The sequence below is a fragment of the Sorex fumeus genome, unplaced genomic scaffold (genome assembly GCF_029834395.1).
Source record: "Sorex fumeus unplaced genomic scaffold, SorFum_2.1 ptg000129l, whole genome shotgun sequence".
In the NCBI taxonomy this organism is placed as follows: domain Eukaryota; kingdom Metazoa; phylum Chordata; class Mammalia; order Eulipotyphla; family Soricidae; genus Sorex; species Sorex fumeus.
In genome coordinates, this window is record NW_026606186.1 from 6,678,267 (window position 1) to 6,693,821 (window position 15,555).

Consider the following 15,555-nt stretch of genomic DNA (forward strand, 5'->3'; position numbering starts at 1 on the left):
CAGCTCTGCACCCCAACGCTTCCCTTGGTCGGACACTTGGTCTCTTCCTCCGGCTCAGACCAGCCCCGCTGAGGGCAGTGCCCCTTTGTTGTTTGTCTGTTTGTCTTTCCTGTCCCCCCGCCCCGCCTCGCGCCATCCCCACCCATCCCCCCACATCAAGTCACTCTGCAGCAGCGGGCCAGGGGCTTGCAGGGAGGTGGCCAGCAGGCCGGGCTGCCGCCAATGTCCGGTCGGCGTGTTTGTTTCCTGTGTCGGCCCCGGGAGCGAGTGTTTACTCGGCGATGACAGACACATGCAGGATGGAGCGCGGGGCTCAGCGGCTCACCTGCGCCCGCCAGGCCGCGCCAGGCCAGGCCTCGGTGCGGGCGCTAATGAGGCAGCACAGGAAGTGCCGCTGAACAGGGGTCAGCTGTGAGCCCAGCCTCCCGGCGGGCCTTTGAAGCAGGAGACAGCTGGGCTTGGGTTTCAAGGCCGTGACGCGGCCATCGCGAGATAGTCATCTGTCAGGGCACAGGGGACCACATGTGGGCAGCAGTTGTGTCCGGCCGGGCCGAGGGAGCGGCAGACGCCTGATTCCCAGGGCAACCGCCCCGGCCCTTCCCAGGCCCTGCGCCCTGCCAGGGAGCGTAGCCAAAAAGAATCGATTTGGTGAGACTGAGGCTGGGTGTGAGAAACCTGGGTCTCTCCAGGGCCCCTTCCTACTCCCAGCACTGGAGGGTTCCTGGCTCTCCGCTGTGATGCCGTCCCTGCCAATCCCAGGGTGGGGCTGGGAGGGCTCCATGCTTCTCCCGACCTCCGCCCCACTCTGTCCCTCAAGATTTTCTAGCACTGAGCTCTCATGATTCTCAAAATGAACAACAGAAAATGAATTATCTAGCGTCTGCCCCTGGCAGGTAGGCGTGAATGGTGGTGGGAAATTTCGAGCAAAACATAATGCCCAGGGGCTGGAGCAATAGCACAGCAGGTAGGGCGATTGCCTTGCACATAGCTGACCCGGGTTCAATTCCCAGCATCCCATATGGTCCCCTGAGCCCCTCCAGGAGTAATTCCTGAGTGCATGATCCAAGAGTAACCCCTGAGCATCGCCGGGTATGACCCAAAAAGGGGAAAAAAATTATAATGCCGAAAATGAGAGGGAGAATGTTGGGGAAATTGTCAGCCATAGAGGCAGGGTGAAGACTGGGTGGTGGAAAATGTGCCCTGGTGGAGGGATGCATGTTCCATCATTGTATGACTGAATCTCAAACATGAAAGCTTTGTAACTATCTCATGGTGATATAAGTAAAAAGAAAAAAAAAAGTAACATGGAGTTCATGCCGAATTCAATCAGTGTAATCAATGGCTGAACAAATAGCTGTGCTCCTACATTATTAAAATAAATAAGATAATAATAAAACTTTTTAGTTAAAAAATAAAATAAAAAAGATTTTCTAGCGCCAGTGGGGGTGAAAAGAAGTTTGGGGAAAGGGTGGGGTGCTAACCCTTGGTCTGACGTGTGTGCTGAGAGGGTGCTCATCTGTGTGAGAATACTCTTCCGAGGGGCGTCCTTGTCCCGAGCGTTTCGTTCACGGACTCGGAAGGGAGAACCTTATCTCCCCCCTAAGCCCTCTTGACTGTTTACACGGCTGCTGGAGGACTGGCTGAGAAGTGGCAGCCGTGGGCGCTGGGGGACTCCTTAATAGTCGGGCCACAGCTGCCGGGGCTGATTGGAACTTAGCAGCGGGCGCGATAACGCTATCGCAGGAGTGAAGAGTTAAGTTGCTTATCAGCTCAACTCGATAAGCTACTTAGCGTGGACAGTAGCCTGGGCAGTGGGCGTGGGGCGCTGCGGCCCGGGGAGCTCTGTGCCCCGCCTGTCCACTCCGGGGCCTCGCACCTCATTTGTTACCGTCCACGCCCCAGCTGATAATCTGCTGGACCACGGGCAACCCCCACCCCAAGGCGACCCTCGCATGGCAGTCCATGCTCATCCAGCATGGCTGGTGAGCCGCATCTGTCCGGCCTGACCCGCCATGCTGGGGGCACTGCTCAGCCCAGCTCTACCCCAGGTTTTCTGCAAGTTGGCACCGGATCACGGAGCCCTTTAGAGTCAAGTCCTTTGCCATGGGGCGGATGCTTCTCCTTGCTGACTCCCTGGCATGGATGGGGGTGCCCTGGCCGGGGGTCTTTGACCCCGGAGCAGGAGCATGTGTATGTCTGACAACTCCCAGAGGAAGGACGATGCCGGGGAGGCACCAGGAGCAGCATCGCCCTGAGATGAAGGGAATCGGGGCAAGGACGGCTTCTGGGGGAGCCGGGGGAGGAAAGGGCCACGTTTGTCCAGGCTCTGGCAGGTGTGCGGCCCCTGGACTTTCCCCACGGAGTCCCCGCAAGAGGCCTGAACGGGAGAGCCTGGAAGGCAGCTTGGAGGAATGGGGTATCCCCGCCAGGCCCCTCCACTCAGGGTACCACTCCCTACGGAGGAACCCAGGGTTTGGGCCATGGTGGGAGTCAGGGGGCAGGGCAGGAGCAGGGGTGCAGGGCGTGGGCTTGGAGCTCCAGGACCGGCCCCAGAGTTGGACCCGGCTGGCCCCCTGGGGTGGTTTCCGGCTCTGAGGCCTCCGAGTTTCCCCGTGGACAGCCATGGTGGCAGCGTTGTGTGTGGCCAATCTGGCAGGACATGTGGTTTTCCTGCTGGCTGTGGGATGGTGGGGCTGTTCCTGACCACCGAGCTGGCTTGGAATCTCTGCGGCAGGCTGGGGCTGTCTCGGAGGCACAGCGATGCTTTAGAACGGACACGCAGCCCTCTGCCCGCCGACGGCCATTTCCCTGGATCCCAGGAATAAACCTGCACATGGCCGGTGTGTGCGTCTGACACAGCCCAGGACGGGAGGACCGTTCTGGCTCCAGCCGCGCGTTTACTCCTGGCTGAAGGCTAGACGCCGAGTACTAATCTCTCCGTTTCCCTCCTCCGCAGCTATCTCCCCTGGTTCGAAGTGTTCTATAAGCTGCTTAATGTCCTGGCAGATTACACAACGAAAGGACAGGTATTTGCCTTTTTCTTTTGTTCTTTTTAAAGTTAAATGTTCATGGTGATCAAGCCACACATGTGTTAAATGTCCAAAAGCTAAATATTCATGGTGATCAAGCCACACATGTGCCCTAAAGTTCACCAAGATGGGTTACCCAGAGGTAATAATACAGGCCCGTTTTAGAAAGCTCTTGGAAATTTTAGAAAATAGTAGAAGGGAAGGGAAGGTGGGGAGGGAGGCACTTTTCTGGCAGTGCCCAGGCCGTGCCCCTGGCACCACTGAGGACAGAGGGGGGGAGCAGGAATCAGACCGGGCCTTGCACCCTTGGAGCCCGTCTCTCCGGCCACAGGGAGGGACATCACTGCCTTCTCCTGCCCCACCGAAAACAAACGCCACGAGCTTCAGGGAGGCTCCTGCGGTTTGAGTTAAGTCAGTCATATGTTCAGCCCTCAACCCTCACGGAGGTAACACCCATGTGATCTGACCTTCCTGGAAGTTCACGACCTGCCTTAGCTCGTCATGGTCATACCAGGCTGAGCATCAGGCGGGCTGCACTGTGTGCAAAGCAGGGGCTTGTGGGTAAAGCTCTCTGCCAGCAGGCGGCCCCACTGGTCCCCCTTTCAACCCGGCTCTGTCTTTTAAGGGCCTGAAAATTACCTGCAAACTAGAGCCATGTTTCACTACCCTTTTGGAAGAAACACCACACTGTAGCGTTCCTCAATCTGCCGCTGACCAGTGCTACTTCCCACCACATTTTTTTTTCTTTTTCATTTTTGCTTTTTTTTTTTTTTTTTTTTGCGTTTTGGGTCACAGTGATGCTCAGGGGTTGCTCCTGGCTTCACACTCAGGAATTACTCCTGGCAGTGTTTGGGGGACCATATGGGATGCCGGGGATCAAACCCAGGTCGGCCACATGCAAGGCAAATGCCCTCCCTGCTGGACTGTCGCTCCGACCCCAACCCCCGCCCCCATTTTCTTGCTGTGGTCCCATTTCATGCGACATGGCCCATCACTTGCGTGTTGTGTCACCTGGGCCCCCTTGGAATATCTCGGGGGCCAGCGGGAGACCTCCGGCCTTGGCCGAGCCATGCTGCATTGCTGTGCTGCTGTCTGTGGGCGGCAGACGGCCAGCTGAAGCGGGTTTAGAGGGTGGTGCCCACCTTTCTTTTTTATTTTTATTTATTTATTTTATTGAATCACCATGAGATACAGTTACAAAGCTTTCATGTTTGAGTTTCCGTCATACAATGACAGAACACCCATCCCTCCACCAGTACACATCTTCCACCATCAATTCCCCCTACCACCACCACATCCCACCCCTCCCACTGCCTCTATGGCAGACAGTTTCCCCATACACTCTACTTTTGGGGTAGACAAAGTACTTTCCACAGTGGCCTTCCCCTGCAGCAAAGCCGTCAGCCCCACACATGACTGCATCACGCCGTATTCCTGACGGTCACTCATGGGAGCATCTCCCCATTGCAGGGAACGGCTCATCACGTGACACCTTCCCAGGTCTCAGCACAGCCACTGGCTGTCTTGGCATGTGAAGCATTTTCTTCATTTTGCACGTCCTCCTTTAAAGGAGAGCGTAGTGGGGCCATGGTCAGGGCAGGGGATACACATGTGGGCCAGACTGCTTTCTGAGCCTCCTGAGCACATTCACGTGCTGCTCATGTGCAGCTCACGGCTTCTCTGACACGTGACAGTCTGATTGTTTCCATCGCATTTCTTATTAGTCAAGAGTGAATATAGCAAGATACAGATCTGTCCACTTATATTACTTAGCAATTAATAAGTATATCACTTATTTTCTTTTCCTTTTTGCAAGTGACTTTAATGATTAAAATGATTATGATCATTGAAATGATTAAACAAATTTAAATAAATACATCATATAAATATACTGTACTGTACTGGCCTGTCCTCCCATTGTTTATCAACTTGCTCGAGCGGGCACCAGTAGCATCTCCATTGTGAGACTTGTTCTTATTGGTTTTTTTTTTTTTGGCATATCTAATACATCACGGGTAGCTTGCCAGGCTTTGCTGTGCGGGCAACATACTCTTGGTAGCTTGCCGGGCTCTCCAAGAGGGGCGGAGGAATCCAACCTGGATCGGCTGCATGCAAGACAAATGCCCTACTCACTGTGCTATCGCTCCAGTCCTTATATAAATATATAAATAAATATTTAATAAATAAATCTTATAAAACTTAATAAATAATTAAAATGATCTATTATTAGTAAATGTAGAAAAATGCCCCCATGGGACCCAAGTGATAGTACAGCAGGGAGGGCATTTGCCTTGCACACAGACACCCTGGATTCAGTCCCTGGCATCATCCCATATGGTCCCCTGAGCACTGCCAGGAGCAATTCCTAAATGCAGAGCCATGAGTAACCCCAGAGCATCAACAGGTGTGACCCAAAAAAAGCCAAAAGAACAGAAAAAGAAAAAAAATCACCCATATTTTCTATAGAATGTGATAGTTCTAGAAAATGCTTCATAAAATGGCAGTTGACATTTTGTGTGATTTTTCAGTTTTTTTGGAGGTTGGGAGAAAGGAAATGGTTTCATATTTTCCTTGAGAGCCTTAACAGTGTCGGCTCTGGGAAGTGCGGTGGAGACACCTGTGCCATTTGTGCCTTCCCATCCTGTGTGGCACCAAACCCTTATTTTTGTTTTGACTTTTTTTTTTTGTGGGAGACATTCCAGGTGGTACTCAGGAAGTCTGGGGTGAGGGGAAGTGGGGCGAAGAATTCCCCAGCCATCCAGTACAGGAGTCTCTGACTGTGATGCTGCTTGTGCCCTGCAGTGGCAGGGGCTATCCAGGCCACCCCGTTGTGCTGGGGGCCTCCAGGGCCACACCCAGGAATGTTCAGGGGACCATGTGGTGCTGGGAACCACATGCCTCGCATGTGCAGTATTCCCTGGGCCTCCCACCCTTCTTGTCCAGGACAAGGATCCGCATCCTGAAATGTGCGTTTCTGGGAAGAGAATTCAGGAAGAATGTGGCAAGGCGTGTTGAACTGAGAGCCCCATCCCAGGCTGTCCTCGCTCTGAGAGGAAGCACCACCAAAAGGGATTCTGCCCCGAGGCAGCAGGGGACACTGTGTGGCTGGGTCCAGGGGGCTCCTCAGGTCACTCGGCCATTTCTGCTTCCCGGGGCCCTGGAGTCAAACACTCGGGCTGTCTCAGGACTTGGAAAGACTTCTCTAGCCAAGAGAAATGCTTCCCGTTGGTTCTTAGTCGTTTTCGAGCCGGAGATTGAGTCACATGTTCTTCCATGTTTTTGCCCCAGTCAGTTCATACAAATGGGAAACAAAATTCAGGAGACTTTTAAACTTGGGACCCGAGGGTTTGGGAAGGTTGCATCAGTGGCTCCCATGCATAGGAAGCCAGATAGTTGCTGTTTGCACTGCCCGGGGCAGGGCAGATGAGGCAGCTCTCTCCTTTAGGGGAGCCTCGTCCTTTCTTGGGAAGCACTGGAGATCAAAGAAAGGCTGATGGGGGCCTGGAGCGATAGTACAGTGGGTAGGGCATTTGCCTTGCACATGGCAGCCCGGGTTCCATTCCCAGCATCCCATATGGTCCTCCGAGAACCTCCAGGAGTAATTCCTGAGTGCAGAGCCAGCAGTAATCCCTGTGTATCTCCGGGTGTGACCCAAAAAGAAAAAGAACAAAGAAAGGGTAATGGGTGATAGGGGAAGGGCTACCTCTTGCCTGTTTGCAAGGTCTGGGACCATCATATCTGAGGGGGAAGGGGAGGGGGAGGAGGAAAAAAGAGCTTTCTCTGTAAAAATCTGGAATGTCCTCCTCCTAGCAGACACTGGGAGACCAGAGCGAGGCAGGCTTCGGTTTGGGAGGGGAAGAGATGGAGGATGAAAGTGTCTCTTTGGCCCAGGGTCGTGGCCTGGCATCACCCTGACTGAGGCCCCATCCCTATGGGAGGGAGATCGAGGTTGAGGAGAGGGAGAGGGTGAAGTGTGCGGGGCATTGGTGCCCCAGCTCTGCCACATGCCTCCATTGGCATCAAGGCATCCCCAGGAGACCGGAGACAGCGACAGTGACCCAGCACTGGGATCCTGGGGTAGGGAGGGGGGGTTGGGGGGGATCTGCGGGATGGAGGTTAATAATTGGGTAGGTAGGGTGCAGGGGTAATGATATAATGGATTGGTCACATTATTAAGAAAACAAGTGTTCAGTTCTTTGCTTTTGTGGAGTGGAGCTGCAGGCATGTAATAGGAAGAAGTGAGAATCATGTCTGAAGGTGAGGTTGGGACTAGAGCCATTGGCTCCAGTCATAGCTCTTAGCGTCTGCCAGATAGGAGTAGGCTCTGTTTGGGTGTGTAATGTGGAGTCCAGCAAAGGCTACTGTCCGGACAGGGTCAGGGTATGTAGAAGATGTGCTGGAATCCACATGCCAAATAGTAAGAAAGTGCTAGAACCATGGTGGGCCGTATGAGGAAGATACACAAGGAGCCTGAGAGGACAGGGAACCCCCACGGGTCACAGGCAAAACCACTCAACAAAACTGATGCAGTGACCAAGACAGGAGGCCCCTGGGGCCGTGCCCATATCAGATAAGTGAGTTGCCAAAGGCGAAGTTTGGTGTGGAGCAGGGTGTTTGCGGAAAGCATCACTTTGCAGAACACCAGCAAAATAATCAGGAGCCTTTCACGAAAGAGATTTCAGATGAATCAATCAAATGATCAAAGTGAGCATCATCTTTAAGGCAAAGGATCGAAATCTCAAGCACTATCAGACCATTGAGAGTTAGCGTACAAAACGGCTGGTCTCTCTGTCAAGGTCAGACACACTCAGGGTGGACGAAGGCACGGGGTCCGAGCATGCGTGCTGCTGGCCTTGCTTCTTTTGCTGTCAGGGGCACTCACTCTCGACCGGAGACCTGAGGTGCAGAGGGCTCTGTTGCATGCAGGCTGGTTTCCTGATCCCAGTGAGTAATCGTGGTTCTGTAGAAGAATGCCCTTTTTTTCTAATTTATAGATGATACTGGTAATGAAATCTCCAATTACTGATAAGGCAGTCTCCCCCCCACCCCTGCTACCTTTTTTTTCCCACCAGTAATATCCCACCAGTATTCTAAAAATTTGAGGTTTGCTGCTGAATCTCGGATTTGCAGGATGAAAAGTACACACGTACCTCCCTCCCTCTCCTTGGTGAGAGGCTGGAAGAATTTGTCAGCGTTCAAATTAGAACAGGCCCTTCGTTGGTGGTTCTTGCTCTCTCTGCTTGAATTCAGAGCCAGCCCCATAGCTGCAGTGCTGTGTTGGAGCTCTGAGCTGGGGGGCGGGGAGGGGGGTGCAGAAAACCTGCCCCGAGACCCTCGGCCTGAATTCAGAGCAAGGCGTCCCGCCCATCAGCACCTCCATTCTTGCGTCTGTCAAATGGGCACACTGCGAGGGCAGGGAAGGAATGGAGTCCTGTGTGAGCAAGTAACTGACACCGGCCACAGGACTCCCCACGCTGGGCACCATGGCTTGTTGAGCATCCTGTCGGCTGGTATGTTTCTGGGCACTTCACAGGTGAGCGTGTGTGCAGGCAGCTCGGAGCACTGCGCCTCCCTCATTAAGATGCACGACCCCCCTCCTTGATGGCCCGCTGCTGCGCGTCGCTCATTTTTAACTCCCTGTAATTGGAGGCTGCCGCGTGCCTCCCATGCACATGCAATAAAATTAATTGAGGGTAATGATGAAGACGAGATCTCTCGTGTCGCCCTTCTTCCTCCCGCCGCCCCCGCCCCATCCGCTCGTAGAGTTTGCATTTAAAAGTTGTTGCTATGGAGTTGGGGCGGCCAGATCTGCCGAGGGCTTATGGTGTAGGATCCATGAGAGGCGGTCAGGGTAGGAAACGTCAGACGCGGCAGGGTGGATGGATTCGTTTGGCTCATGCATGCACGGTGCTCAAGGGGAGTGTTCTGCCAAGCCCCCTTCTATTATGGGGCCAGCCCCTTCCGGCCCAACTCAGTTATGAGCCCCTGGAGCCCCCAGGCCATCCCTGACCCCACAGGCTCACGACCCCTGAGGGCTCAGCCTCACACGCGTGCGTGTTCCTAAGCCTGTCCTTTCTTTCAGGAGAGCCAGTGGAATGAGCTCCTTGCAAGTCTGCACAGACTGCCCATTCCCGACCCGGGCGAGTCTGTTCATCTCAGCGTGGTAAGTGGGCAGGGAACCCGCCGCCCCCCCAATCATTAGCCGCTCGCTGTGTCAGACTCACCTGCTTCCCGCCTGTACTCTCCGCACCCCTCATTACCCCCAAATTCAGAGCCTGTGGGCTCAGGCAGGCCCGAGAGTGAATGTCCCTCTGTCTCTGTGATTTCCGGAGCTGGAGGCCCCGGGCTACCCACTCCCTTCCTCTGCATGGCTACTCCAACCAATCTCCTCCCCCAGCCCCTGTCCTGGGGCTGCCCCTGGGCTGAAGCCGGCCCTGTCCCCCCCCCCCCGCCCCCAGCACCTTCCACACCTCTGCCCTGCTGCCCAGGGTACCTGTTGGGGGGTCACCCTTTCGAACCCAACTCTGGTTCTGTCTGCAGAGAAATCTCTCTGTCCGAGCCTCCTGGGCATCCCCGGGCCTGTCACCCACTCCGGGGCAGAGGTTCTCTCTCCCCCACTCTGGACCGGATGCCCTGGGAAATCAGGGATGCAAGACCCCACCTCATTCCTCACCCACGATGACTATTTCTTCGAACTTCTTGAAATACAAGCCGTGTGTTCTATGCTGGTCCATAGCGTGCCGGGGTCGCGGTGCAGGGCCCTCCCAACTCCAAGCAGGGTTTCCATCCCTCTCCTCGTTTTACTGGTGACCTGAGTGTTTGAATCAAAACCCTGAACTCTGTGAACCTCAGTTTCTTTGTCTCTCAGCTCAGGCTTCAGAGCAGACCTAGGGCTCCTCCCCTACATTTTGGTTCTAGAATTTTCCAACTCCCTGAGGCAGTCCCTGGTCTTGACCCACATTGACTGCACAGCCTGGGCCAGGAATTGACCATCCAGAGGCTCCCCGCCCCCGTGCCGTGGCGTCTGAACTGAACGCTTACAAAGTTCTGTCTTTATGCCACAGCCAGGTACAGTGTTGGTACTCCGTGGTTTTCCATGATTTTAAGAGTTTTCCCTCTTAGAACCAAGGACTGTTTCTTGCAGGGTGTTTGGTTGATGATCAAACTGCAAACAGTGTACTTTGAAAGCTGTGTATAATCAAATCAGTGTCCTGCCAGTAAAAGACACGTCTCTTCTCCCACTTCCAGATGCTACCTAAGGGGCCGGAGCCATAGTAGAGCAGGTAGGGTGTTTGCCTTGTAAGCAGCAGGCCCAGGTTCAATCCCTGGCATTCGATATGGTTCCCTGAGCACCTCTAGGACTAATTCCTGAGTGCAGAACCAGGAGTAACCCCTGAGCATCACTGTGTATGACCAAAGAAAACAAAAACAAATAAACAAAACAACAACAAAGCAAAAAAAACACTGCAAGCCAAGGGATGTATGACTCATGCTGGAAGCAGTACTGCATCTAGGCAGGAGCCTTCTTTCACAGGCTGGCTGAGGGAACCACGGAGCTGCCCATCCAAGGTTGGGAGGTAAATAGTGAAGATTGGGGTGTTTAAATCCAGGCCGGCTTCAAGCTTCGGTTCTCTCTCCTTGGTCCTGAGAGATGAGAGAAAAGAAGGCAGGAAGGAAGGAAGAAGCACTCAGGGCAGCTTCGTAGAGCACAGAACATCGTGAGAGATGAAGGAAGACGGAAGACTGAAGCGAAGGAGGACGTGAGCCTTCAGCTCCCCAGCCCCCCGGCCACTGCCCTCTGAGGGCAGCCTGGCCTCTGTCTCCTGGCCAGGCGCCTTGATCTCCTAACTGCCCTGCGTAATGGCCTTCGACAGATAGCCAAGTGAATCCCAGCTGGAGCAGCAGCTGCTGGAGGAGATGCGCCGGCCTCCAGGACAGACCCTCGCCGGGGCCCGCAGGAGCTGCCGGGGGCCAGGGTGCAGCCGTTCCATCCCGGCGCTTCCTAGGAATGCCTCTGACCTCCTCTGGGCCCAGTATTTCATGGGCGATGGAGCACGACAGAATCTCGGAGGACGTCCAGGATTCCGCTGGCTCTGGGAACCGCCGTGGTGTGCGGCTGGCAATCCCCCCCACCCCGTATCAGCGGAGGTGGAGAACCGTCCTTCCCTGTGTGCTCGGCATTCTACCCGCCACCGTGGCGTCTTGATTTTGAGGGGCTCTGTTTTTATCTAGCTAATAAAGCCTGGGACAGTGATAAAATAGCCCTCCTGGACCGTGTCTTTAATCACAAGAGACTATTTCTCTGTCAGATGTCGATGATTGAGAAAAATAGAAACCAGTGTCACGACGCAATAATCACAATTTATATTCAACGACCGCCGGGCACTTAAGAGATAACATTTGTTCTTCACAGCAGTTTAGAAGTAAATATACGGCCGTAAACATTTTATGGATAGAAGCACGGGTGTTCCGAGCTATTGATTCCGTGAAATCGCCAAAGTCAAAGAGCTCAGAGGTGGCACACTGCCCTCGCTGGTGTGTCGCCCTTCTCTGCCAGCTGTTACTGTTCTCTGGGGACGCCCAGCCGTTCGTGAGTGACCATCTTCTAGACCTTAGCTCTAAAAGTTGATATTTCCTGCCTTCAAGTTTAATCTTGAACTTTATTCTAGGTTTAATCTTCATTGTCAAATTGAATTTTTTCATCTATATATAATTGTTGTAAACTTTATCGGACATATTTTGGTAGATACAGCTTTGGGAATAAATGCATTGTGGGCTTTTTTTTTTTAAGTTCCCTTTCTGTCATTTAACTTTTTAGTCCCTTTTCTTTCTGACAGCCTTAGTGATGACTTGCACATCAGGAGCATAACTGTAATGGTCTCCTCTAAGGGAACATGTGTTGCTCTAGTTCAACAGTGCTGATTTTGCCCCCTCCTAGCTGTGTGGCCTTTGCAGATTACCTTACCTCGCCAAATGTTTTTTTTTTCTTTTTGGCACACACCCGGCGATGCTCAGGGGTTACTCCTGGCTCTGCACTCAGTAATCACTCCTGGTGGTGCTCAGGGGACCATATGGGATGCTAGGAATCGAACCTGGGTTGGCCATGTGCAAGGCAAACACCCTCCCCGCTGTACTATCATTCCAGCCCTACCTCCTTGTGTTTTGGAGAATGTCACTGTACTGAAATTTTTTTTGTCAAGTACCTAGCACAATCTTTTCCTCATAGCAAGTGTTCAGGAAATAGCTGTTGACGCTCCGGTGAGTAGGTCACACTTGGATCGTCTTCATTGTTATAATTCTGGTTGTCGCTGGGGCTTTTAAGTCCGAGATTCCCCAGCCTTGTCTCTGGAGAGCTCCTGCATGTGAGCTTCTCCAGGAGTGTAGGAGGGGGATGAGGTCCTGAAATTGCGTTTGGGGGCTCCAGTCTCAAACTCTGGCTGTGACTAGCCTGAGCGTCACTGCCCGAGACCTGGCCTGGCCTTTGCACATCCTCATCCTTAATTAGCCTCCACCAGGCCCTTTCCACTACCCTGGCTTACTACTGTCCTCCACATCTTTGGTCACACCAGAAAGGTGTCATCAGTCCAGGCCCCTGTCGTGGAACTCGGAGACAACCTCCTTATTCCATACACGGTGATACTGCTCTGGAAGCTCTCGGAACAAGGAGGTCTTTTAGCTCTGCCATGTCCCCAGCTCCCTTCCCCGGGAGTCAGGAGGCTTGTTTGCAGGGCCCACAGAGTGGCCAGACTCCTGTGCTCACCGTCTGTTGTCGCTCAGACTCACGGCAGAGATGCAAGCTCAGACACTAAAATGCGATGGCAGGTTCGCTGGGGGAAGACCATTGCCAAGGGAACCTCGTCATACTGGGTCCCCTGAGCCCACTTGCCTCATTGAGCAATAAATGATGATGACGGCAGCTCGCCTGAGTGCCGAAACCTGCAGGCAGAAAGTGGGGAGGGAGCCTCTCGCCGTTCCGGCCACCTTGCTCGAATTTCCACGCCTCTCCTGATGAGTTCACACATTCTGGCTGCATCAAAAGTATAGTCAAAGTGACGTCTGCACTTTTTTGTTCATTGCAGCACTCTTTACAATAGCTAGAATCTGGAAAAAACCTGAGTGCCCAAGAACAGATGACTGGTTAAAGAAACTTTGGTACATCTACACAATGGAGTACTATGTAGCTGTTAGAAAGGATCAAGTCATGCAATTTACATACAAGTGGTACTACATGGAAAGTATCATGCTAAGCGAAATGAGTCAGAAAGAGAGGGATAGACATAGAAAGATTGCATTCATCTGGGGGATATAAAGTAACAAAGTATGAGATTAATACCCAAGAATAGCTGAGATCAGCACCAGGAGGATTACTCCATAACTTAGAGGCCAGCCGGGTATCCTAGAAGAAAGGGCTGTTCAGATAGAGAAGGGAGCACCAAATAAAGGATGTTGGGAGGATCCTCCCAGGAGGGGAGATGCATGTCGAAAGTAGACTATGGACCGAACATGATTGCCACACAATTCCTCTTTGCAAACCACAGCACCCAAAAGGAGAGAGAGAACAAAAGGGAGTGCCCTGCCACAGAGGCAGGGTGGGATGGGGGGATGGGGGGTGAGCGGAATACTGGGATTAGTGGTGCTAGAGAATGAGCACTGGTGGAGGGATGGGTACTCGATCATTGTATGACTGAAACCCAAGCACAAAAATTTGTAAGTCTACAACTGTACCTCGTGGAGTTTCACTAATAAAAATTTTAAAAAATATATTCCATAGACATTTCCTAAAAATAAAACTCTCGTTTCTGGTCATTTCTCCAGTCTCTGAATAATGTGCCTATTGCTCTTTTTTTTTTCCAAAATTAATGGCTTTGCTTTTTTTTCAAAAATTACTGACCTTTGCTTTCTCCCTCCCCACCCAGCATTCTTATTTTACTGTGCCTGATACCAGAGAACTTCCCAGCATACCAGAGAATGTGAGTACTTGTTCTTCTTTATGTTTTTCACGTATTTTTAAAGCAAAATAAAAGAACACATCCCCTATTATAAAATTAATACATTCTGAAAGTAAAAGAGACTGTGTGAAAGTCTAAAGATGAGGCCGAACCACTATTCCTACTTCTGGGATATTAATACAACACTGCCACCTTCTCATCTATTTAGGGTACATTTTGTGCATGATTAACATCACCTAATCAACGTGCTTTCGTGTTCATTCGTGTTCATTCATAAAGATTTTCATGTTCATTCATAAAGATTGTTTTTGTTGGCTGCATAGTATTCCATTTGCTAATTCCATAGTATTCTTTAGCTCTCCTCTCGCTGTTGTAAGTCCAGGTGGTTTTTCATTGTTTGCAAGTGGTAGCTTTATGTTAAAAAAAAAAATTGATGGGAAGATTTCTTCATCAGAATTAATTAGTGGAATTGTGCTTCAACTACAGTTCTAGGATCACTTTCAAGAGAAGAAATTCAAGCGTTTGTGCAGATAGGTAGGAGAACCCCAGTCTTTCTTTAGGAGGGTTTCTGAGTGCACTGCATAGAACCAAACCTCAAATTACCCCTGCTCGGCACTTGGTCTTATGTTTTAGTTGTGTCAACATCTAAGTAAATAAAACATACCATCTAGCATCTCCAGAGTACAGTTCAGTGGAGTAGAGACTTCATGTTATTGTATACCACAAGTCAGCTCCAGAATATTTTAATCTTTCCCAACTGCTGTTCTGTTCCTAGCGAAACAGCATTTCCCTGATTCCTCCTCCTCCCATAACCTGGCAACCAATATTCTTTTTGTCTCTTGTGAATTTGACTACAGACCTTATGTAAGTAGAATCATATATTATTTGTCATTCTTTTGCGCCTGGCTTATTTTCCCGAGTACAGTGCACTTGAGGTTTCTTTACATTGCACATGTCAGAACTCCCTGCATTTTGAAGGCTGAGTAATATTTCATCAGATATATGTAAGAGTTATATGGGCACCAGGCTGCTCCCACCTTTTGACCGAGGTGGATAATGCTGCTGTGAATATTGGTACTTTCAAGTCCCTGCCTTTGATTTTCTCTCTGTAGAATCTAGGGGGATACACTAGATGGTTTTTTAGAGGCACCGCAATAAGAGGTGTATGTCTCCATAACTACCAAAGAGTCCCAGCAAAGAAATTCTTGTGAGGGCTGTCGATAGAGCGGACAAATTACAGCTGTCAGGCCACCCTGAGTAATGAAGTTAGACTGTCGTGTTGTGATTAGATAACGGTTCTAGCCGGTTTGATGGTAAGTGCCTTCACAAAGTGCATTATCCATATGATTAGACTGCGGTGGAAAATGTTGCTCGGTTTCCAATTGCCATTAAGATGGTAGAAAATTCAGACTAGGGCTTTCTTTCAGTAGCAGTAGCCGTTGCATGTTTTGTCGTATTTATCCAATGACCCTTCACTGCCATCCTTGTATTTTGTCTCTTGCCTCCCTTTATAAGCCTATTATCCACATTTTACATAGGGAAGCAAAGGCCCTGAGAATTAGCCGCATGTAACATTA

The 15,555-nt window shown here is 51.4% G+C and overlaps 1 protein-coding gene across 3 annotated transcripts in view; it reads left to right on the plus strand.

Moving 5' to 3' along the window:
• Positions 1-15,555, plus strand: part of DENND1A (DENN domain containing 1A) — a 523,912-nt gene that overhangs the window by 284,545 nt on the left and 223,812 nt on the right. For all 3 annotated transcript variants that reach the window (XM_056138645.1, XM_056138644.1, XM_056138646.1), the window contains 3 exons: positions 2,957-3,026; positions 9,112-9,192; positions 13,946-13,999. In XM_056138645.1, the coding sequence (XP_055994620.1) occupies positions 2,957-3,026; positions 9,112-9,192; positions 13,946-13,999 (205 nt within the window). The remainder of the gene's footprint in view (positions 1-2,956; positions 3,027-9,111; positions 9,193-13,945; positions 14,000-15,555) is intronic.